This window comes from Delphinapterus leucas, chromosome 8 (genome assembly GCF_059928025.1).
Source record: "Delphinapterus leucas isolate spDelLeu-1000000601 "Yukka" chromosome 8, BTC_Dleu_Yukka2, whole genome shotgun sequence".
Classification (NCBI taxonomy): domain Eukaryota; kingdom Metazoa; phylum Chordata; class Mammalia; order Artiodactyla; family Monodontidae; genus Delphinapterus; species Delphinapterus leucas.
Genome location: NC_143136.1, coordinates 87,209,680 through 87,233,994, shown reverse-complemented (window position 1 = coordinate 87,233,994; position 24,315 = coordinate 87,209,680). Strand labels below are relative to the sequence as shown.

General features: G+C 36.5%; 1 protein-coding gene across 3 annotated transcripts in view; it reads left to right on the top strand.

Moving 5' to 3' along the window:
- Nucleotides 1-8,039: 8,039 nt before the first annotated feature.
- KYNU (kynureninase) overlaps nt 8,040-24,315 on the top strand; it is a 90,207-nt gene continuing 73,931 nt past the window's right edge. The window contains exons 1-3 of one of the 3 annotated variants that reach the window (XM_022569647.2): nt 8,040-8,362; nt 12,456-12,637; nt 22,228-22,348. In XM_022569647.2, coding sequence (XP_022425355.1) covers nt 12,469-12,637; nt 22,228-22,348 — 290 coding nt within the window. In that variant the 5' untranslated portion in view covers nt 8,040-8,362; nt 12,456-12,468. Of the gene's footprint in view, nt 8,363-12,270; nt 12,638-22,227; nt 22,349-24,315 lie in introns of those variants that run through there. The other 2 variants (XM_022569648.2, XM_089916870.1) reach the window with 2 other exon arrangements.

The following is a 24,315-nucleotide window of genomic DNA, read 5'->3' as shown; positions in this document are numbered from 1 at the left end:
AAAGCAGGATATTATTCTCATATATAAATGCAAGTTAAATTTCAAGTTTATGAATGTTATTTTCTACTTCTTACTAACTCTTCTCTAATACAATGTACTTTCCTTTTCTAAAGAAGAGCCCCTTAGAAGCATTTCCTGTTGGCCCTTAGGAACTTACTGTAACATTCTTTGGATTCTAACTAATAAAATCTCTCCCATGTTCAGTGTGGGATTTAGGAAATTGCTATATTTTGGTGGATGTGTACTGTAAAAGCTGTGGGAAGTAAATGAGTAGGAACCAGCAAAGCTGGTGTCTAGATAATGGACACATGCACAATGAGAATTTTTACAGCATTTGTTAGTGGTGCTAGAAACCATTTTGCCAGAGAATCACAGGAAGAAAAGTCAAATGCTAGAGGAGGATCTTGAAGAGTCACCTATGAACATCCACCCTTCATTGCCTCTCTTGATAGTCACTTTTAATATTTTAAAAATGTTTTAAGGAGAAGTGAGTTATTAAAGTAAAAGGAGGGCACTTGTATTTGTACTTGTACTGTGAAAAAAATTCTAGTGTATAAATCTTTGCCTTTTAATGGAAATTTTGCACGAATGACATCAGCATCATGGCAGAAGACACTTTCTTTGTCTCACCCCTTCAATCTACACACACACTACAACCAATGAAACAGCCGTAACTCAACAAAAGTGTTCTCTTAGCTTCATGGACTTGTATATCCAGTTCTTTCCTTAGGTTTGTAAATTTCTTAGCTATTATTTCTTTAAATAAACTCTCTACTCCCTTCTCCCTTTCTTCTTCTGGAATACCCATTATCTTTATACTGCCTTCTCTTTTGGAGTCAGATAGTCCTCATAGAGTTTATTCATTTAAAAAACAAACAAAAAAACTTAGTTCTTGCTCCTCTTCTCCCCGAATCATTTCTAGCTTTCTGTCTTTGAGCTTAATAATTCTCTTCCTTATGGTCTGCTCTATTTGCAATGCTCCATCTCATTTACTGAGTTTTTCAGCTCCAGAATTTCTGTTTGGTTCATTTTTAGAGTCTCAGTCTCTTTGGTAAAGTATTCCTTCTGATCATTAATTTTATTCCTGACCTCATTGAACTGCCTTTCTGAGTTTTCTTGTAGCTCATTGAGTTTCTTCATGACAGCTATTTTTAACTCTCTCTCAGTTAGATTCTGTGACTTTAAGTTTGTTTTCTGGAGAATTGTCAAAAGTCAATGAAAAAGAATTTTAAAGGAAGCCAGGAAAAAAAAAGGATAGTAAACTACAAAGGAACCCCCATCAGGCTATCAACAGATTCCTCAGCAGAAACTGCCATGATCAAGTGGGATTTATTCCAGGATGCATGGATGGTTCAACATCATAAATCAATAAACATAATTCAATACATTAACAACATGAAGGATAAAAATTACATGTTCATCTCAATACATGCAGAAAAACTATTTGACAAGACAAAAACTCTCAATAAAATGGGTATAGAAGAAATACACCTCATCATAATAATAGCCATATATGATGAACTCACAGCTATCATACTCAATGGTAACAAACTGAAAGCTACCGCTTAATATCAGGAACAAGACAAGGATGCCCACTCTCACCACTCTTATTCAATGTAATACTGGAAGTCCTAGACAGAGCAACTAGGCAAGGAAAAGAAATAAAACACATTCAGACTGGAAGAGAAGAAGTAAAACTGGATGACATGATTTGTGGATGACGTGATTATATATATTTGTGGATGACATGATTATATATAGAGAAAACTCTGAAGATACCACCAAAAAATCCATTAGAAATAATAAACCAATACAGTAAGCTTGCAGAGCACAAAATCAATATAGAAAAATCTGTTGTGTTTTTGTACACTAACAACGAGCTAACAGAAAGAGAAATTAAGAAAACAATCTCATTTACAATCACAACAAAGAGAATAAAATACCTAGGAATAAATTTAACCAAACAGGTAAAAGACCTATATACTGAAAACTACAAGACATTGTTTAAAGAAATTGAAGAAGACATAAATAAATGGAAAGATATTTCATGCTCATGGATTGGAAGAATTAACATTGTTAAAGGTGTCCATATTACCTAAAGCAATCTACAGATTCAATGCAATCCCTATCATTATTCACAGAAATAGGACAAAAAACTCCTAAAATTTATATGGGACCACCAGAGACCCCAAAGAGCCAAAGCAATCCTGAGAAAAAAGAACAAAGCTGAAGATATCATACTCCTGATTTCAAACTATATCATAAAGCTACTGTAATCAGAACAGCATGATATTAGCAGAAAAACAGACACATAGGTCAATGGAACATAATTGAGAGCCCAGAAATAGAACCACACGTATATGGACAATTAATTTATGACAAAGAAGCAAAGAACTATACAAGGGAGAAAGGATCGTCTCTTCAATAACTGGTGTAGGGAACACTGGACAGCCAGATGCACAAGAATGCAACTAGACCACTATCTCACACCATACACAAAAATCAAAATGGATTGAAATTGAATGTAAGACCCTACACCATAAAACTACTATTTAGACAGTATGCTCTTTGATGGCAGTCTTAGTAATGTCTTTCTGGATATGTCTCCTCAGGCAAGGAAAAAAACAAAAAAACAAAAATAAACAAATGGGATTACATCAAACTAAAAAGCTTCTGCACAGCAAAATGTATTGTCAATAAAATGAAAAGATAACCTACTGAATGGGGCATTTACAAATCATACATCTGATAAGGGGTTATATCCAAATATGTAAAAGATTCATTCAACTCAACAACAACTAAAAAACAAACAGCCCAATTAAAAAATGGCTAGCGGACCTGAAGAGACATTTTTCCAAGGAAAACTTACAGTTGGCCAATAGACACATGAAAAGTTGTTTAACATCACTAATTATTAGGGAAATGCAAATCAAACCCACAAATATCACCTTATGCCCATTAGAATGACTATGATCAAAAAGGCAAGAAATAACAAGTGTTGGAGAGAATGTGGAGAAATGGGAACCCTTGTGTAGTGCTGGTGGGAATGTAAACTGGTGCAGTCACTATGGAAAACAATATGGAGATTACAAAAAAAATTAAGAATAGAACTACCATACGATTCAGCTAATTCGCTTCCAGGTATTTTTCTGAAGAAAACAAAAACACTATTTCAAAAAGATATAGGCACCCCTATGTTCATCGCAGCATTGTTTACAATAGCCAAGATATGGAAACAACCTAAGTGCCCATTTATGGAATGAATGGAAAAGACGTGGTATATATATATATATATATATATATATATATATATATACATACACACACACAAAGCCATAAAAAAAGTAATATTGCCATTTTCAACAACACGGGTGGACCTAAAAGGTATTATGCTAAGTGAAGTAAGTCAGATGGAGAAAGACAAATAACATATGATTTCACTCATATGTGGCATATAAAAAACAAAACCTCAGAAAACCTCTCCTTGTCAAGAGGATAATAGCAGTAACATGACTTTGAGAAAGTCAGTTATTAAATAAACAAACAGTAAAGGCATAACTACTACTACAAAATGGTTTATTTGAAAGCAAGCCCTTGCTCTAAAGTGGGAGTTTTAAAATCCTTAATGGTCATTTTCTAATTCATTAAAGTTCCCTCTATTCAGATGTGATGACTCATTGAAATAGGGCCAGCAATATTAAAAGCATTTGCCTATTTCAAAACTGTTTTGAAACTCTTTGTAGCTCAGTTCTGATTCTTTTATCTGCTTACTATTTGAATACAGAGGAAAAAATACATAATTTTGTTAATTCCAGTTCTTCATATACACAATCAGATATTTGGGCAAATCGATACGCAAACATATCTAACAGAGAATATTCAACTTCCCCTGCTAGAGCACAACATATAGATTGACTTGAATGCCTCTGAATTTAACACTGAGGGGGAAAATTTGATCTAGGAAAAAGTGCGTGGGTTATAGGAATTTTAGTCTACAAATGAATTCTTTTAATATTTAATTAATTAATTAATTTGGTTGTGTTGGGTCTTAGCTGCGGCAGCCAAGCTTCTTAATTGCCGCTCACCTGCTCCTTAGTTGAGGCTCTCTGGCTCCTTAGTTGTGGCATGCATGTAGGGTCTAGTTCCCTGACCAGGGATCGAACCTGGGCCCCCTGCATTGGGAGCCTGGAGTCTTAACCACTGAGCCACCAGGGAAGTCCCTACAAATGAATTTTAAGTACCAACTGGCAAAATGTCATTTGCTTATAATAAACCCTTGTATTTTTTCTCAAAAAAAAAAAAAAACTAAAAAAACTAAAACACTGCATATAGAGGATAGGAAAGCCCGTGCTCATTACTGGGGAATTTTTCTAATAACCAGAATATATATCTCATAGGAAAGAGAGAACAGATTATCTATTTAGCCTAGTGATTTACTATTATTTGCTTTCCCTGTTAGATGTGACGGAGAGGGAGAAGAGGGAAGAGAGGAGGGGAAAAGAGTGGAGGAGAAGGAGAGGAAGGGCGAGAAGGGGTGAGGACAGGAGGGAGGTAATGGAGAAGAAAGAAGAAAAGGGAGAGGGGCAAGAGAGAGAGAAAAGGCAGGGGAGGAGGATTAAGGAGAGTAGAGGAAGAGGGGGGAGGGGAGGGAGTAAGAAGGGGGAAGGATAAAAAGGGAAGGCAAGAGAAGAAGGCAGGGAAGGAGAGGAAAGGAGGGAGAAAAGGAAAGGGGAGGGGGAAGAACAGAGGAGAGAGAATTTGGGGGGGGGTGTTCTGTTCTTGATATTGTTCCAATATTTTCCCCTACCCATGAAAGATTTGGCATTCCTTGGCTTCAGAATGAAATTGCTTGACAAGAACCCCCTGACCTGGCTTTTGAGAGAACTTATGTTATGTTGGTTAACCCTAAGAGGAAGGGGAAAGAGTGTTGGCAGTGCAGAGTGATGAGGCTGGGAAAGGAGAGGCAGAAGGGAAGAGAGAGAAGGAAGCTACTAGGCTGGCCCCAGAGTATTTTGCTATGTGTAAAATGTCTGGGGTATTTCCAACATCCCCTTGGAAGAAGAAGGAAGGAGAGTCCTAATAATGACTCAGATTAAATTTCCCTCCACAGAAGTGAGAAGCGAGTTCCTACATGTTTTTACTTAATTAGAAAAAATAGATCTATGTGAAAGTTCCTATATACTGTAGGGGAGGAAAAATAATTTTCCCTCTACCCTTCTGAGTTCTTAGCTGAGATCCCTGTAATAAAAGACAGATTAACAAGAGAAAAAAAAAAAACACGTAAGTTTATTAACATGAATACCTCATGTATACATAGGAAATATCCAGGAGAAAATGAATAACTCTCAGAGCTGGCTTAGAATTCAGGCTAAATTCCCATCTTAATAGGGAAGGGAAGAGGAATGTATGCCACTTCGTGGAGAATAAACGATTTTTAGGAAAGATCAATGGGCCCTTAGAAGAAAGGATGAGAGATAGAAATAGTTTGTGACAAGGTCTGTCTGTGTGTGGTGTGGACTTCTAGTCTCTTCTGTGATAAGACTCAATCTCCCCTGGTTAATGAAACTTCTGAGGAGGGCATTTATGAAAATTGGGTTCCTTTCGGATCTATCTTTAGGCAGATAAAGGGAGTTTAGAGACATCCTCTCCCTGCATTTGCTGTTTTTCAAGTGCCTACAGCTCATAATAGTCAATATGCCACAGTGGCATATTTTGTGGTGACATGTCCTGAACTACTACAGCTCTATTTTGGGGTGGCATATTATGCTACCCTTCAACACCCAAGTTTGAGACTGCAGCTTTTTATCAGTCTGTCCTCACTGGCCCCCAAGGTTCTCTTTTACTTCTACAGAACACTTTTAATAGTTGGACCTGAACTGGCCACCAACCAGCATCTTTGCCTTAGTCACATACTCGTTTTTACTTACTGAACATTTAGCATTAGAGCGTCATAGTTGGATCTGTAGCCTTGGATTCTTACAGAAACAGTTTGCTACACTGAATTTAATTTGATTAATAATACTGTGAGCCCCGACTGAAGTCTACTACTTTATGCCACACACTGGTCCAGCCTTAGGGAATAAGCCTTGAAGAGTAAATATAAAATTCACTGTTTAAGAATCAGTTTTTGAGAGAACAGACTTTCCTTCATATCCCCAATCAGCAATTTTGATGGAAGGAAATGAATCATCTTCTGAAAAAAAACCAACCTAATTCAACAGATATTTTCTTAGTTCTATTCATGGGCAAACTCTGAAGAGGATAAAATCAAATTTTCTGCCTTTCAGAGACATATCATGTTACAGGCCAGATGACATACATGGAAATTAAAAGACAACTCTGAATTGGTGCATTTATCCTGGCAACATGTTTCCTCTTTCTGTTTCCAAAAAAGAAATTGAAGCTCACTCTGTTCTTTCTTTTCCCGCCACAGCTGGCCTTGCAGGGGATCTTTCTTTCACCACTCCTGTCACGACTTATCTCACAATCCTTTATATTTTTAGGGGCTTATGTGAGTATTATAAAGATTTTATAATGGAAAACCATTATATCCCCAGGAACAAAGAATATTCTTAATACTTTTTAAAAAATGAATGAAGGTAACAGATTAAAAAAGACAGATATACAAAATATAAGAACTAGAATGACAGCTTAGACCTCCACGCAAGTTCTTTAAAAGTGGCTATGTTAAACAATAGTTTTAAAGACAATATTTTTATGGCATGGTCTTTAACATTATCAAAAGACTTTAGAAGAAGTAGTGTGAAAGCAAGACACTTTATCTCTACTTCTATATGTACCTATATCTGTCTCCTGTAGTTAAAGGAGTATAACTCTCCTACCAAAAATGACACAGACTTCATCCTCAGGCTCACTTCCTGGATATTAGAACTGGACAAATTGTCTAACACTCTTACAGCATAAGGAATAAGCAAAATAGAAAAAAACCCACAAAATTTGAGATACTCTGGATTCAAAGTTTTACTCTTCCAACTTAATAAAATTAAGACACTCTACTTACTCTATAGTATTATTGTAATGATAAGGTTCATGAGATGAAATACATTTTCTTTTCACTGTTCAATTACTTGTATGAAAGTGACTTCATGTCTTTTATCCCCATCTCTCATACACTGGAGGGTAATGCTTTTGGTCTGGTTAACTAAAAAAAAATAGGGACATGTTACTTATTAACTTATGTGTCTTGGTACACTGGCTCTCTAGGTACATTGTTTTATATCTCAGTAATCTAGATGGAAAGGTACTTTTATGTCTCCATCTGATAGATGACATATGAGACTCACCACAGGTGAGGTAAATTGTCCAGAGTTACACAGCAAACATATGGTAGAGATGATTGAATCAAATAATGCTATACCTGGTATGGTGTGGGGCTCAACAACGGATGGATGTACAAGTGAGTTAATTATTCAGGCCCAGTCTCTATCTTTGGTCTTCATTCTGAAACATTTTGCTCTTGGTTTTTGATACCTAAAAGGATATTCACTAAAAGACCCAAGCTCAGGAATAAGCTAAAGAGATAATGAAGGTAGAACAATAGATAGCCCACAGGCTTAAAGGAATAATTTCCATTTATGAAGTTTCCTAGGCTAGTTTCCACTTGATCTTCAAACTCTCTTTCTTCCTTGATTGTTTTGTTAACTGTTAATTAAGGACTTTCTAAAATCCACCTATTGGGCAATAAAGTATATTCTAGAATTGAGGGCCAATATTAAACTTTCGACTAAAATGTTAATTCATTAAATATCAAACTCTACCTTCGGACTAGAAACTTACAGTGCTTTTGACAGTGGGGTACTGCCTCAAAATCTAAGTTTTCCTTATCTCCCAGAGTTGGGAAAGAACTTTTCTCCAGTCCTTAGTGTATTCCATAGCCCAAAGCAAGGAAGGATTGCAAATTTGGGGATTTAGTTCCTGGACAAACTCATTGGTTCATTTCACACAAAAATGAGGATAATCTATTTACTCTATAGGATTATTATAGGATATAGCTCACATTCTCAAAGGTCTTAGTTGGAGGACAAAGAAGTGTTTATCTAAGTGTAAAGGTCAGAGCCCCTTATGGAGCTGCCCTAAGCAGAGCCCCTAGTGTTTGAAATAGAGAGCAGAAGCAGCATTTTGTTTAGATGTTTGTCAGTGATTGGAGATTTACAATCAGCATACAGAGTGGGAAGAACTAAAGTTAGCTCACAGATTCCCCGGAGGGTGGAGTCTGAGCAGAAGTGCTTTCAATTTCTCACCCAGAAGTCTGGCCTATAAATTTGTAAGGAACTCTTGAGAGGTTTTTTTTTTGTTGAAGCAGAAATACTGGGAGCTGTGGACCCCACTGAAATCCTAGCCGGTAAGCCCTGAGACACTGATATATATACTCTGTACACAAATATACATTCAGTGATTTTTCTAAAGGAATATTCTGCTAGAATTCTTGTCATAATGCTTTAGAGGTTTCTTCTGCCAGTTTCTTCTCTTTTTCTCCTCCAAATTATTTTCATAAAAACAGTGCAACACCCTAAAAGTGTTCTCACCTTTAAAATTGCGAGTTAAATGAAGAGATTTTTACCAATATAGTAAAAAAAGAATTGATGTCAATAGTATACTGCAATTCATCTACTAAAAGATAGTTATAGTTGAATAAGTTAATCTTGGTACTTGAGTTTAAATGATAAGATTTGATCAAAATTCAAATTATTAAATAAACTTTAGGTCTTTTGTTTTCTGGTAACTCTAGTTGTCTTTAGTGCTGTTAGTCATACTCAATTTTTGTTTAGAGAAGTGAAAGTGTCGATTTCTTGAGTGAGGTTTCTTCCCCTTTCACTCTGTGAAATGTTTGCCTAAGAATGGAAAGTTGATACACATTTTTTCTATATAGCTAAAAGAGTTTCTTTTTTCTTTCCTGCTTTTACTTTGAGGACGGAGGGGTGTTTTTTAGGTAGTAATATTGGAGCAAATGCATTGAACTTATTAATGTGAAACTCAGCATATAATTCATATAAGCTTAGATATGAAGTATGCAGCTATGTCAGTGATGTCACTCATTCCTCAAACAATGATATATTTAAAGAACACTGTTCTATGCACATATATTAAGTAATACTTTCTTTCTCAATGAAAAGCTACACACTTTCTTCATAATTTGCTTTACCAGGTTCTAATCTTTGGACTCAAGTGAATAATTTGCTCATTTCAGGCATGAAACCTGAAACTGTGTAAAGATTAACTACTGGGTACTCATTTTCATTTACTTAACTATTTAACCTTAGACCTGTGGGTAACTAGGAGATCCTGAATTCCATAATTCCATAAAAAATTTTTTATGATTATAAGAGTTTCAGCTTTAAAGTTTTAGCTGTCTAAATAAAATTGAAAACACAATTTACAAAATTTCAAAAGCTAAATTGACAGTAAAATGGCAATTTCCATCACAAGGTACTAATATGAAAATATATTATGAGACTATCTTTTATCTCTTTAGAAAGGAATTTACTTAAATAATTTTATTTGATCCTAACCATGATCTTCTGAAGTAGAATTTAAGATAGTTTTACATAACATTGCAGCAGAGAAATGTTAGGAGACTCGCCTAAGACCATATATGTACATGTCCACTTTTAAAATAAAATTAACACTAAATACATGAAGTATAAAATTTGGAATTTTTTTTTTTTTGCGGTACGCGGCCCTCTCACTGCTGTGGCCTCTCCTGTTGCGGAGCACAGGCTCTGGACGTGCAGGCTCAGCGGCCATGGCTCACGGGCCCAGCCGCTCTGCGGCATGTGGGATCTTCCCAGACTGGGGCACGAACCCGTGTCCCCTGCATCGGCAGGCAGACTCTCAACCACTGCGCCACCAGGGAAGCCCCCAAACTGTACTTTTGAACTAAGATTTAGATTTTGATTTGGGAGAATATAGCAAAAAAAAATAAAGTATATTAGGAAGAAAAGTGTAATAAAGCTTTCTGCTTCTGTTTAGTTTTCTAAAGTGTTTACTTTAGTCTTCTCTGTTATAACAAAATCACAGCGCCACCAGGGAAGCCCTACTTCTGTTCTGTCGGAAGCTGTGCCTGTTGGCAGAGTGGTACCCAGTTTGCTCTTCTGGAAAGACTATTTCACCAGCAGGTATCTTACTGTCAGTGCAGGTGAGGTTTTGACACCTGGGCTATGACAGGCCCAGAAGTAGGACCAGCACTTTAACCTTTGCCTGGCTGGCACTGAAAGGATTAAAAAGAGTAATAGCCTGTGGTGCTTTGCAGACTGAGTACAGGGCTGAAAAAAGAAATAAAGGGAGAGAAAGGGAATGAACCAAAGAAACATCGAAAGGAAAATCAAGAAACAAGATTGAAAGAAAAAGAAGTGAGAGGTTCAAGTCTTGGGTCAGGAATTCTTCTCTGCACATTCCACCCACATGCCCTGTCAAAGACAAGCACAATTTGACTCAGCTCCTCAGGCAAGTGCAGTCCCAAATTGTGAGCTCTATTATCCTTCTCTTTCATTTTTGTTTCTACTCTATTGATTCCAGAGTTTGGTCTCAAAATAGGGGAAAATGACACTGATCCCTCAGAATTGTTAAAGGGATTAAATAAGAAACAAATATAAAGAGGCTAATGAGTTAATACAAATATTTTTTTTAAATGAAGTTGAATTTTATTGCTAATATGATGGTAGAAAATTAATTTGTGTATTGATTTAGATAACCCAGTTAGAGTTTAGAGTCAACCCTGATGAACTCTGAAAGTGCTGACTCTCCAAAGGAAGTCTCAAATACAAGGCAAGCTCTCTTGATTCTGAATCCCATTGAAAATGTTCCTTTAATTATTTCCTCTGTGGTTGGAATGAGGAGGGTATTCCTCTAGTAACAGTCATTAATCCTGTCAAATAATTCACCAAGCTATTTTGTGAATCTTATTCAATTGCCATTTCGGGGGGAACACTCTATCTGAAAGGCACTGCTCAGGAATGGGTTGACTACAAAGATAAATTAAACAAGATTCAGGCGCCCAGGTAGAATACAGTTCAATAGTAACTCAATCAAGCTACCATAAGTAATGGGTTTATAGTAAAGACACACTTGATAGACAGAAAAGCTCCAGGTTTTGATTCCCTCCAGACTGTGGGTCACCACACGGGCAAGAGGGTGTCAAGGCTAGATTGTGTCCTAGCCTCTTCTACTCACTTCAGTGTGGTTTTCCCCTCGTTCTCCTGATGTGTAGTTGATGCTCAGCCAGCCTTTAGGTTTTTTCAGAGGAAACTGCTTCATATGTAGTTGTAGACTCATTGTGTCTGTGGGGTCAAGTGAGTTCAGTATCTTCCTGCACTGCCATCTTAAACAGGAAGCCTCTCCTATTCTTGCTCAATTTCAAAAAACTAAAACTTTGGGAAATAAAATACAAATATAAAAACTAATTACAAAATAAATATAAATATAAAACTCCATTGTCATTTATCCCTTTCCAAAATTTAAGTTTTCTTTCCAAAAGGGTGGGAAGTGTTAAATGATGACTAAAGGAAGCAGGATGTGGTTTCAAGAAAGGGTCCTGCTTTGTTCAAAAATGCTCTGGGGGCTTCCCTGGTGGCGCAGTGGTTGAGAGTCCATCTGCCGATGCAGGGGACACGGGTTCGTGCCCCGGTCCGGGAAGATCCCACATGCTGTGGAGCGGCTGGGCCCGTGAGCCATAGCCGCTGAGCCTGCGTGTCTGGAGCCTGTGCTCCGCAACAGGAGAGGCCACAACAGTGAGAGGCCTGCGTACCGCAAAAAAAAAAAAAAAAAAAAAAAGATGCTGTGTATGACTGTGAAAGAGAAGTCTCTCATTAGCAGCAGCAGGTAGATCTCTTTGGTCTTCATATGGCAAAAATTACTAACATTATTTAAGGTGTTTAAATACTTTTTCATCGATATTGTTTTTATTCACAATAAAGAATTTGTTAAGGTTCTATTGTATATATGTTCATATTTTTAAAACTATGATCCAAGAATCATTGGGGAGGAGAGAGTGGAGGTGGGCTAGAGAGAAGGAGGATAAGCTAGTTGGGGCACTGCTCTTCTATACTTTTCACAAAAGCATCTTTACTGTTACCTCCTAGTAAGACACCTAAAGGAAAAAGTGCTGACATTATATATGTTTGAACATTAATTTGGACCACTTCTCAGAAAATAAAAATGGAAAGAGCTAACACTTATTGAGAGCTTACTTTGTCTTGAGCACCATTACCTAATTCAGTCCTTTCAGCATCCCTAAGTCACTATTATTTTCATTATTATGTGCATGAGAAAAACTCAGGCATGGGGTTTAATGCTGATTGTTAATTATATTATTCGTGAGGTTGGGAAGATGAGAAGCTTAGTTAAAACAAAAGGTGTTTTAACTAAAAGCTAATTTTCTACCAAAAAAAAATGATGGTGGCTAGATTATTTTTAATTTTTTTCAAATTAATTTTTAGAGGAGAAGTTATAATGGAACCTTCACCTCTTGAGTTACCAGCTAACACAGTCCGACGCATCGCATCTGAACTTAGATGTCACCCAACAGATGAGAGGGTTGCCCTCCGCCTCGATGAGGAAGATAAGCTGAGGCACTTCAGAGAGTGTTTTTATATTCCCAAAATGCAGGATCTGCCTCCAAGTAAGAATACTGGAAAGGGTTTTACTTTTCTTAATTAATTTATTAACATATTTGCTACTGCATGTGTTCATCATAAATCTTTGAAAATCATTGTTCTGTTACATAATAGAGCCATTGCAATTGTGTCCACAAAACAGCAGGCTCCTGGTGGTATTAATCCAACTTGTCAGCCTACCTTAGTCTCAGATTCTATGTGTTTCCTCTCCTCTTCTGAAGAAAATACTTACAGGGTTCTTATACTGTCATCTAGTTCTCTGAACAATAGAGTTACTGATTGAAAATTGTAGCAGATGCATTTACTTGTTCTCTTAAGCACTCAGATCTCAAAACAATTCTTTTTCAATACAGTACTAGAATACCTCTTGTTTTGTGGCACCTAGTTCATGATAATATATTTGTCTAAGAGAAAATATTATTTTGGAACTTGGACATATTAGGGAGGATGTTACATAAGTAGCCATCTTTGTGTGTTGAGGCATGTATGACTTACAAAAAATAATTAAATAAATAAAATCAATGCCTAAGAAATGCATATTGCATTTCAAAAAATTAATACAGTAAACTGACTTTGTTCTTGTTTTGGAGGATGTTCTGTTTAAAAAAAACTAGGTAGCACAGGTAAAAAAAATGAAACAATTTTTCATATTTGGCTTAGCTCCATTTTCCATCGATGAAAAAGTTTACAAGTTGAATAGAATTGATCCACCAAAATGGGTTTCACATACTTAATAATTCAGTCTAATTTCCTTTTTTCTTCAGATTAACTGTGGCGGGTACAATTTTGGATAGTCATAATCCAAGAGCATTAGCTAATATGATTTTAAGATGAGATTGGGTCACATAACTGTCATATTTGGTTTATATTTTATTATGTAACACAGGATGGCACTTTGTAAAATTATGGAAGTGTAAAATAAAAGGAAGCCTAGTATCCAATTTAAAGTTGCTTACTTTCTGCCCTGCAAACCGGTTCATCTGTACCATTTTTCTAGGTTCCACATATATGCGTTAATATACGATATCTGTTTTTCTCTTTCTGACTTGCTTCACTCTGTTTGACAGTCTCTACATTCATCCACATCTCTACAAATGACACAATTTTTTTCCTTTTTACGGCTGAGTAATATTCCATTGCATATATGTACCACAACTTCTTTATCCATCTGTCCGTTGATGGGCATTTAGGTTGCTTCCATGACCTGGCTATTGTAAATACCACAGCAATGAACATTGGGGTGCATGTGTCTTTTTGAATTATGGTTTTCTCCGGGTATATGCCCAGTAGTGGGATTGCTGGGTCATATGGTAATTCTATTTTTAGTTTTGTTTTTTTTTTTTACGGTACGCGGGCATCTCACTGCCATGGCCTCTCCCGTTGCGGAGCACAGGCTCCGTACGCACAGGCCCAGCGGCCATGGCTCACGGGCCCAGCTGCTCCGCGGCACATGGGATCCTCCAGGACCGGGGCACGAACCCACGTCCCCTGCATCGGCAGGCAGACTCTCAACCACTGCGCCACCAGGGAAGCCCTATTTTTAGTTTTTTAAGGAACCTCCATACTGTTCTCCATAGTGGCTGTATCAATTTACATTCCCACCAACAGTGCAAGAGGGTTCCCTTTTCTCCACACCCTCTCCAGCATTTGTTGTTTGTAGATTTTCTAATGATGCCAATTCTAACTGGTGTGAGGTAATACCTCATTGTAGTTTTGATTTGCATTTCTCTAATAATTAGTGATGTTGAGCAGCTTTTCAAGTGCCTCTTGGCCATCTGTATGTCCTCTTTGGAGAAATGTCTGTTTTGGTCTTCTGCCCATTTTTGGATTAGATTGTTTGTTTTCTTAATATTGAGCTGCATGAGCTGTTTATATATTTTGGAGATTAATCCTTTGTCCATTGATTCATTTGTAAATATTTTCTCCCACTCTGAGGGTTGTTTTTTCATCCTGTTTATAGTTTCCTTTGCTTTGCAAAAGCTCTTAAGTTTCATCAGGTCCCATTTGTTTATATTTGTTTTTATTTCCATTATTGTAGGAGGTGGGCCAAAAAAGATCTTGCTGTGATTTATGTCAAAAAGTGTTCTTCCTATGTTTTCCTCTAAGAGTTTTATAGTGTCCGGTCTTATATTTAGGTCTCTAATCCATTTTGACTTTATTTTTGTGTATGGTGTTAGGGAATGTTCTAATTTCATTCTTTTACATGATGCTGTCCAGTTTTACCAGCACCACTTATTGAAGAGACTGTCTTTTCTCCATTGTACATCCTAGCCTCCTTTGTCATAGATTAGTTGACCATAGGGGCCTGGGTTTATCTCTGGGCTTTCTATCCTGTTCCATTGATCTATATTTCTGTCTTTCTGCCAGTACCATATTGTCTTGATTACTGTAGTTTTGTAGTATAGTCTGAAGTCAGGGAGTCTGATTCCTCTAGCTCCACGGTTTTCCCTCAAGACTGCTTTAGCTATTTGGGGTCTTTTGTGTCTCCATACAAATTTTATGATTCTTTGTTCTAGTCCTGTAAAAAATGCTATTGGTAATTTGATAGGGATTGCACTGAATCTGTAGATTGTTTTGGGTAGTATGGTCATTTTCACAATATTGATTCTTCCAATCCAAGAACATGGTATATCTCTCCATCTGTTGGTATCATCTTTAATTTCCTTCATCAGTGTCTTATAGTTTTCTGCATACAGGTCTTTTGTCTCTCTAGGTAGGTTTATTCCTAGGTATTTTATTCTTTTTGTTGCAATGGTAAATGGGAGTGTTTCCTTAATTTCTCTATCAGATTTTTCATCATTAGTGTATAGGAATGCAAGAGATTTCTGTACATTAATTTTGTATCCTGCAACTTTACCAAATTCACTGATTAGCTCTAGTAGTTTTCTGGTGGCATTTTTAGGATTTTCTATGCATAGTATCATGTTATCTGCAAACTGACAGTTTTATTTCTTCTTTTCCAATTTGTATTCCTTTTATTTCTTTTTCTTCCCTGATTACCATGGCTAGGACTTACAAAACTATGTTGAATAATAGTGGTAAGAGTGCACATCCTAGGCTCATTCCTGATCTTAGAGGAAATGCTTTCAGTTTTTCAGCATTGAGAATGATGTTTCCTGTGGGTTTGTTGTACATGGCCTTTATTGTGTTGAGGTAGGTTCCCTCTATGCCCACTTTCTGGAGAGTTTTTATAATAAATGGGTATTGAATTTTGTCAAAAGCTTTTTCTGCATCTATTGAGATGATCATATGGTTTTTATTCTTCAATTTGTTAATATGGTTTATCACATTGACTGATATATGTATATTGAAGAATCCTTGCATCCCTGGAATAACTCCCACTTGATCATGGTGTATGATCCTTTTAATGTGTTGTTGGATTCTGTTTGCTAGTATTTTGTTTAGGATTTTTGCATCTATATTCATCAGTGATCTTGGTCTGTATTTTCCTTTTCTGTAGTATCTTTGTCTGGTTTTGGTATCAGGGTGATGGTGGCCTCATAGAATGAAGTTGGGAGTGTTCCTTCCTCTGAAAATTTTTGGAAGAGTTTGAGAAGTATGGGTGATAGCTTTTCTCTAAATGTTTGATAGAATTCACCTTTGTAGCCGTCTGGTCCTGAACTTTCGTTTGTTGGAAGATTTTTAATCACAGTTTCAATTTCATTACTTGTGATTGGTCTGTTCATATTTTCTGTTTCTTCCTGGTTCAGTCTTGGAAGGTTATACCTTTCTAAGAATTTTTCCATTTCTTCCAGGTTGTCCATTTTATTGGCATAGAGTTAGTTGTAGTAGTTTCTTAGAATGCTTTGTATTTCTGCAGTGTCAGTTGTGATTTCTCCTTTTTCAATTCTAATTTTATTGATTTGAGTCTTCTCCCTCTTTTTCTTGATGAGTCTGGCTAATAGTTTATAAATTTTGTTTATCTTCTCAAAGAACCAGCTTTTAGTTTTATTGATCTTTGTTATTGTTTTCTTTGTTTCTACTTCATTGATTTCTGCTCTGATCTTTATGATTTCTTTCCTTCTGCTAACTATGGGTTTTGTCTGTTCTTTTTTCTCTAGTTCCTTTAGGTGTAATGTTAGATTGTTTATTTGAGATTTTTCTTGTTTCTTGAGGTAGGCTTGCATAGCTATAAACTTCCTTCTTAGAACTGCTTTTGCTGCATCACATAGGTTTTGGGTCATCATGTTTTCATTGTCATTTGTCTCTACGTATTTTTTGATTTCTTCAGTGATCTCTTGGTTATTAAGTAACGTATTGTTGAGCCTCCATGTGTTTGTGCTTTTTACATTTTTTTCCCCTCTAATACATTTCTAATCTCATAGCGCTGTGGTCAGAAAAAATGCTTGATATGATTTAAATTTTCTTAAATTTACTGTGGCTTGATTTGTGACCCAAGATGTGATCTATCCTGGAGAATGTTCTGTGTGCACTTGAAAAGAAAGTGTAATCTGCTGTTTTTGGATGGAATGTCCTATAAATATCAATTAAATCTATCTGGTCTATTGTGTCATTTAAAGCTTGTGTTTACTTATTAATTTTCTGTCTGGATGATCTGTCCATTGGTGTAAGTGAGGTGTTAAAGTCCCCCACTATTATTGTGTTACTGTCAATTTCCTGTTTTACAGCTGTTAGCAGTTGCCTTATGTATTGAGGTGCTCCTATGTTGGGTGCATATATATTTATAATTGTTATATCTTCTTCTTGGATTGATCCCTTGATCATTATGTAGTGTCCTTCTTTGTCTCTTGTAATATTCTTTATTTTAAAGTCTATTTTATCTGATATGAGTATTGCTACTCCAGCTTTCTTTTGATTTCCATTTGCATGGAATACCTTTTTCCATCCCCTCACTTTCAGTGTGTATGTGTCCCTAGGTCTGAAGTGGGTCTCTTGTAGACAGCATATACATGTGTCTTGTTTTTGTATCCATTCAGCAAGCCTGTGTCTTTTGGTTGGAACATTGAATCCATTCACTTTTAAGGTAGTTATCGATATGTATGTTCTTATTACCATTTTCTTAATTGTTTTGGGTTTGTTTTTGTAGGTCCTTTTCTTCTCTTCTGTTTCCCACTTAGAGAAGTTCCTTTAGCATTTGTTGTGGAGCTGGTTTGGTGGTTCTTTATTCTCTTAGCTTTTGCTTGTCTGTAAAGCTTTTGATTTCTCCATCGAATCTGAACGAGATCCTAATCTTGGTTGTAGGTTCTTCCCTTTCATCACTTTAAGTATATCTTGCCACTCCCTTCTGGCTTGTAGACTTTCTGCTGAGAAATCAGCTGTTAACCTTATGGGAGTTCCCTTGTATGTTATTTGTCGTTTTTCCCTTGCTGCTTTCAATAATTTTTCTTTGTCTTTAATTTTTGCCAATTTGATTATTATGTGTCTTGATGTGTTTCTCCTTGGGTTTATCCTGTATGGGACTCTCTGCACTTCCTGGACTTGGGTGGCTATTTCCTTTCCCATGTAAGGGAAGTTTTCAACTATAATCTCTTCAAATATTTTCTCGGTCCTTTCTCTCTCTCTTCTCCTTCTGGGACCCCTATAACGTGAATGCTGTTGTGCTTATTGTTGTTCCAGTGGTCTCTTAGGCCTTCTTCATTCCTTTTCATTCTTTTTTCTTTATTCTGTTCCACAGCAGTGAATTCTACCATTCTTTCTTCCAGGTCACTTATCCGTTCTTCTGCCTCAGTTATTCTGCTATTGATTCCTTCTAGTGTAGTCTTCATTTCAGTTATTGTGTTGTTCATCTCTGTTTCTTTGTTCTTTAATTCTTATAGGTGTTCGTTAAACATTTCTTGCATCTTCTCAATCTTTGCCTCCATTCTTTTTCCGAGGTCCTGGATCATCTTCACTCTCGTTATTCTGAATTCTTTTTCTGGAAGGTTGTTGCCTATCTCCACTTCATTTAGTTGTTTCTCTGGGGTTTTATCTTGTTCCTTCATCTGGTACATAGCCCTCTGCCTTTTCATCTTGTCTGTCTTTCTGTGAATGTGGTTTTTGTTCCACAGGCTGCAGGATTGTAGTCCTTCTTGCTTCTGCTGTCTGCCCTCTGGTGGATGAGGCTATCTAAGTGGCTTGTGCAAGTTTCTTGATGGGAGGGACTGATGCTGGGTAGAGCTGGCTGTTCCTTTGGTGGGCAGAGCTCAGTAAAACTTTAATCCACTTGTCTGCTGCTGGGTGGGGCTGGGTTCCCTCCCTGTTGGTTGTTTGGCCTGAGGCGACCCAACACTGGAGCCTACCCAGGCTCTTTGGTGGGGGTAATGGAAGGCTCTGGGGGGGCTCACGCCAAGGATTACTTCCCAGAACTTCTGCTGCCAGTGTCCTTGTCCACACAGTGACACACAGCCACCCCCTGCCTCTGCAGGGGAGCCTCCAACACTAGCAGGTAGGTCTGGTTCAGTCTCCTATGGGGTCACTGCTCCTTCCCCTGGGTCCCGATGTGCACACTACTTTGTGTGTGCCCTCCAAGAGTGGAGTCTCTGTTTCCCCCAGTCCTGTCAAAGTCCTGCAATCAAATCCCACTAGCCTTCAATGTCTGATTCTCTAGGAATTCCTCCTCCCGTTCCCAGGCCCCCAGATTGGGAAGCCTGAAGTGGGGCTCAGAATGTTCACTCCAGTGGGTGGATATCGGTGGTATAAGTGTTCTCCAGTTTGTGAGTCACCCACCCAGCAGTTATGGGATTTGACTTTATCGTGATTGTGCCCCTCCTACCATCTCATTGTGGCTTCTCCTTTGTCTTTGGATGTGGGGTATCTTTTTTGGTGAGTTCCTGTGTCTTCCTGTCAATGATTGTTCAGCAGTTAGTTGTGATTCTGGTGTTCTTGTAAGAGGGAGTGAGAGCACGTCTTTCTACTCCACCATCTTGAACCAATCTCCATAATTTCTTCATTACATTTTTGATCCCCTTCTCTCTCTGTCTTCTAAAATCCCTATAATGTGAATATTGGCATGCTTAATGTTATCGTAGACATCTCTTAAATTGCTTTCAGTTTTTAAAAAATTTACTTTTCTGTCTGCTGTTCCAACTGGGTGATTTCCATAATTGTATCTTTCAGATCACTTTTGCATTCTTCTGTATCACTTAGTCTGTTATTCATTCCTTCTAATGTGTTTATTTTAGCTACTGAATTATTTAGTTTTGATTGGGTCTTTTTTATATTTTCTAGTTCCTTGTTAAAATATCAGTGTTTAGATCAATTATTTTTTCCTAATTCAGTCAACATTTTTATTATCAATGTTTTGAATTCTTTGGTAAATTATTTATGTTTTATTACTTTTTTCAACGGCTTCCTCTTGTTCTTTCAATTGTGGGTAGTTCTTCTGACTTTTCAGTTCACTTAACTTTGCCTCTATGAATTTACATGAAACAGTTACCTACTGTGGTCTTGAAGGGATGTTCTTAGGTTGGAGCATCCCTGTGCAGACTGCGTGTGCCCAATGCTTTTGGTGGGAGAGCTGGATTTGATATGGATACTAGTCACATCTTCTTCCAGGGTGTGCTGGCAGCTATCTTATGATGTGAGTATCTCATGACTTGGTTAGGTGAAGGTCAGAAAGTTCTTCCTACACTAGCCATTTCTCAAATTCCTTCAGCTTAAAACATCCAATATGCCAAGGTGCTGTATTTTTTTAAATACTTTTTAAAAAATTAGTTTATTTATTTTTGGCTGCTTTGGGTCTTTGTTGCTGTGTGCAGGCTTTCTCTAATTGCGGTGAGCAGGGGCTACTCTTCATTGCGGTGCACAGGCTTCTCATTGTGGTGGCTTCTCGTTTCAGAGCACGGGCTCTAGGTGCAAGGGCTTCAGTAATTGTGGCACACAGGCTCACTAGTTGTGGCTCGTGGGCTCTAGAGCACAGGCTCAGTAGTTGTGGCACACGGGCTTAATTACTCAGCGGCATGTGGGATCTTCCCGGACCAAGGTCCGTGTCCCCTGCATTGGCAGGAAGATTCTTAACCACTGTGCCACCAGAGAAGTCCAAGGTGCCATATTTTGAGGTAGCATGTCCTGAACCCCATGACTGCCAAGAGTACCAACTTTTAATAAGAAATTTTCTTATCATTCTTCAGAGAAGAGAAGCCTAGGCCCCCACAGCTTAAAGTCCTGTTTGTCTTTCATGTTGTAAAGATCTGATGGCATTAGGTTGGAGAGTGGTGTGTTATCTCTTCATTCTTGTGGGTAATTACCAAAGCACTTTCTTGATACTCTATTCTACCTATTTACATAATGCCAACTGAATGCTCACATGGTGACATTTGATGTGCTTTGAGACAAAAAACAAACAAACAAAAAAAAACAAAACTCAACCAAGTAAAAGGAAAATAGTTTAGGATGGGGAACCACACTTTGGGGAGGCATGAGATGAGATAATTCAGCTTACAATTCCGCTTTTTTTTCACACTGAACACATTTTAAAAATGACTTTCTAAGTAAAAGTAACCCAATACCTATTTATCTGTAAAATCGTCACCAATGAAAGAACAAGACAAAAAAAAAAAAAAAATGGGAGCAGAGATCTGGGTGGTTGCCTCCTCTTCCTGGGTAGTTGATAAGGCTGACACACACAGAACATGTTTAGTCTTTAAACTACTTATTTGAATGCTTAGTTGAAATTTGAGCCATGGTACACCAATTAAAATCTCTGGATTCTAAAAAAAATCCTTCAGTATTTGTTCTCTAGATCGACAAAGAACTGTTAATTAATCAAATTTAAATGTGTGAACAGTATTTACACTTCTTTGATTGGGTCTGACTTAAGAAATGCCAATGAAAAAGTGACACAGGATCTATAAAAGTAGGTTGAATTAGATGGTATGCTTTTAAAAAGCCTGCAAAGATTTAAGTAGTCTAAATAAAGACAAGTATACTACCAAATGATTCAAATTTCAGCAAGAAGCTTAATCTTTCTTCCCATAGAATCAATATAAAACTTAGTAGAACACAATTATAAACTTGTGCATTTCTAGAAAATACTTGAAGCATATAGATTGGTTTGCTAATGAAATTGCATTTACTGCAATCAAGGAAAAATTATAAAACAAATCACTAAAGTTCTGATTTATTTGAGTAAAAAGTAGATATAGAGAATAATCTTTGCCTACATATGTATTAATATTATATGCATACAAAGAACAAAAATCTATAAATTCAATATATCTACTTCAGATATATAAATAATCATTTAGATTTTTTTAATTTGCCTGATCTACAACACCAGGATTATTACTTGTCTAAATCCTGGTAACCTTCTGCTATGACTAGATAGGCTGATATAATTTCTGTAAAAATTCTGGTTTTAACTCTTTTCTATTGGCTATTTATGATTGGGAGTAGCTGTTAATCTAGATTTTCTCGTGGAGCATGATAAATATGACAGACCTGAACAAAAGCATCTCTCTGTTTAAACTGTATTTTAAAATATAAATGTAAAAGATTATTTTTCAGAGAACCTGATGTTATCCTTGGGAGGAATTTTAAGATATGTGTCATCTTTCTTGGAGTTAATTACATTCATTGTTTGTAGTGGATTAACAATGCCAAATGGAAGAATGTTAATTAATTGAATAAGTATATTTTCCCTTTTCTTCTATTTCAGTTGATTTATCTTTAGTGAATAAGGATGAAGAAGCCATCTATTTCTTGGGAAATTCTCTTGGGCTTCAACCAAAAATGGTTAAAACATATCTGGAAGAAGAACTAGATAAGTGGGCCAAAATGTAAGTATTATTTCAAAAGCTATCATTCAACATCTCATATAAGAATTTTAAAAATCACACCAGGTTGTCTAATATTTGGAAAGGTGTATAGTAGATTCTTAGAATTTTAGAGCACAGGGAACCCGAGGAATTGTGTCATTCAACACTGGATGAAATAACTGAGGATCAGTAAATAAGGTATTATGGCAAGTTAGTTGCAGAATCAATAGTAAAACTTTTGAAATATTTAAAATTTTAAGTTCCTCCCTTGAACTGACACATCTACATCATATGCAATTATTTTATTTTCTAAATGATTAACAAAGCAGTTAATATTTAGGATTCAATTTAGTGTTTTCATGATTAGTTCTTGGCTAAACTCTACCACACTAATTTTTATAAATAAGAAAATAAAAATTGTTGAGGTGGGGAGAGGAGGTTGAGTGGAACAGAAGGTGCTTCCCTCCCCAAATTGAACATGATTATTGAGAAGATGCTCCATTTGGGCTTAGCTAACCATGCAGGAATCTTAAATTAGGATTCATCTTTTTCTCCTTCTTTTATGTTCTGCTTTTACTCTTCTGCTTATGAAACCCTTCATACTCTCTGCTTACCTCAATGCTTACCCTCTTTAATATCAACCTTCTCAACCACTGATTAGCCCTCCCTGAATGTCTATTGCATTAATAATCAGTGCTCTACAATAGGCAGTTTAGAGGTGTCTACTTTCATTAGTTTCATATTCTTAGCTATATTGTAAATCCCTTAAGGAAAATAACCTAATCTTATGTACTTCTTATCCTTCCCCAGTGATTACTGATAAAGCTGGAACTGAAAATATTTTAAAATATTTTTAACTATTTAAACATTTTATATTTAAAATATTAAAAATAGTACAACTATTTTAAAAATATTTTTTGACTCTTAGAATCTGAAAAATAGATATGAAGGGGAAGCTAAACCTGAAGGACAGGAAAAAAAAAATTCAGGAAGGAAGATGAAAAATTCAGGAAGGAAGATGAAACTAAACCAGATAAGAATTCTGAGCAAGATATTTGGTTCTTATAGAAACTCAGAATGTCTTTTCCAGCTTTCTATATTCTTCAGGTCAGTGGTCTTTTACATTGAGACCAAAACCTCTTCTATAAAGTTTAGTTTACACTGACTATGCCAATGATTACTACCATGGCTGTTAGATAACATTGCAAAGTTTCTTAATTTAAGTGGTTAAGAATGTAAGTTCACAACTCAATGCAAGAATAATAGAGTTTTGTATAGTTTATTAGGCATATTATAACTTTACCTGCATAACATTTATGCATAAATTGAAAAATAAATATCACCACATTTGGAAGCATTTTGCACTAGCAAGCTTTAGTATTTAAAAAATGAGGGTCATAGTTAATAAAAATGGTTAATATTCATTTTTGGCCTTAACGTAAAAGATAGCAAAGAATTAGATTGAATTTGAACTTTGGAGAGTGTCCTTGACTCTTGGATATTCATTCAGCAAGACTGTGTATTTTTATCCTTCAGGTATTTTAAAAAGATGCTGCTCTTCTATCCTATTCATATTCTTATGATTATCCTACTTTATTAAAAGAATGGTTGATTATTCTCAAGACATGTATTCCAGTTATGTTCCAGGAAAGTGCCTCTCTGTTATAATGCTCTTCTATTGTTGTTACCTTTCAATTTTATATTTTACCTTGTGACAACAGAAAATTACATAATCTTAAACCCTCTACCTATTTTTCATCAGACAGACGATTTAGCAAGGAGGTGCACTGTAATGCTTCAAGCAATGTAAAGTAAATTTTAAAAAGACTTCTTCTGAGAAAAAGATTAGGTAGCTAGTTTGTTTTATTTAGTCTTTTTGCTGTAAACTGTGGTGGCCCAGTCAACATCATAGCCCTGCCAGCTCAATGTCAGTGGTGTTTTTGGTGCATGATCGCAATCCTGTTTTCCCCTATCCCACCCTTGATCTT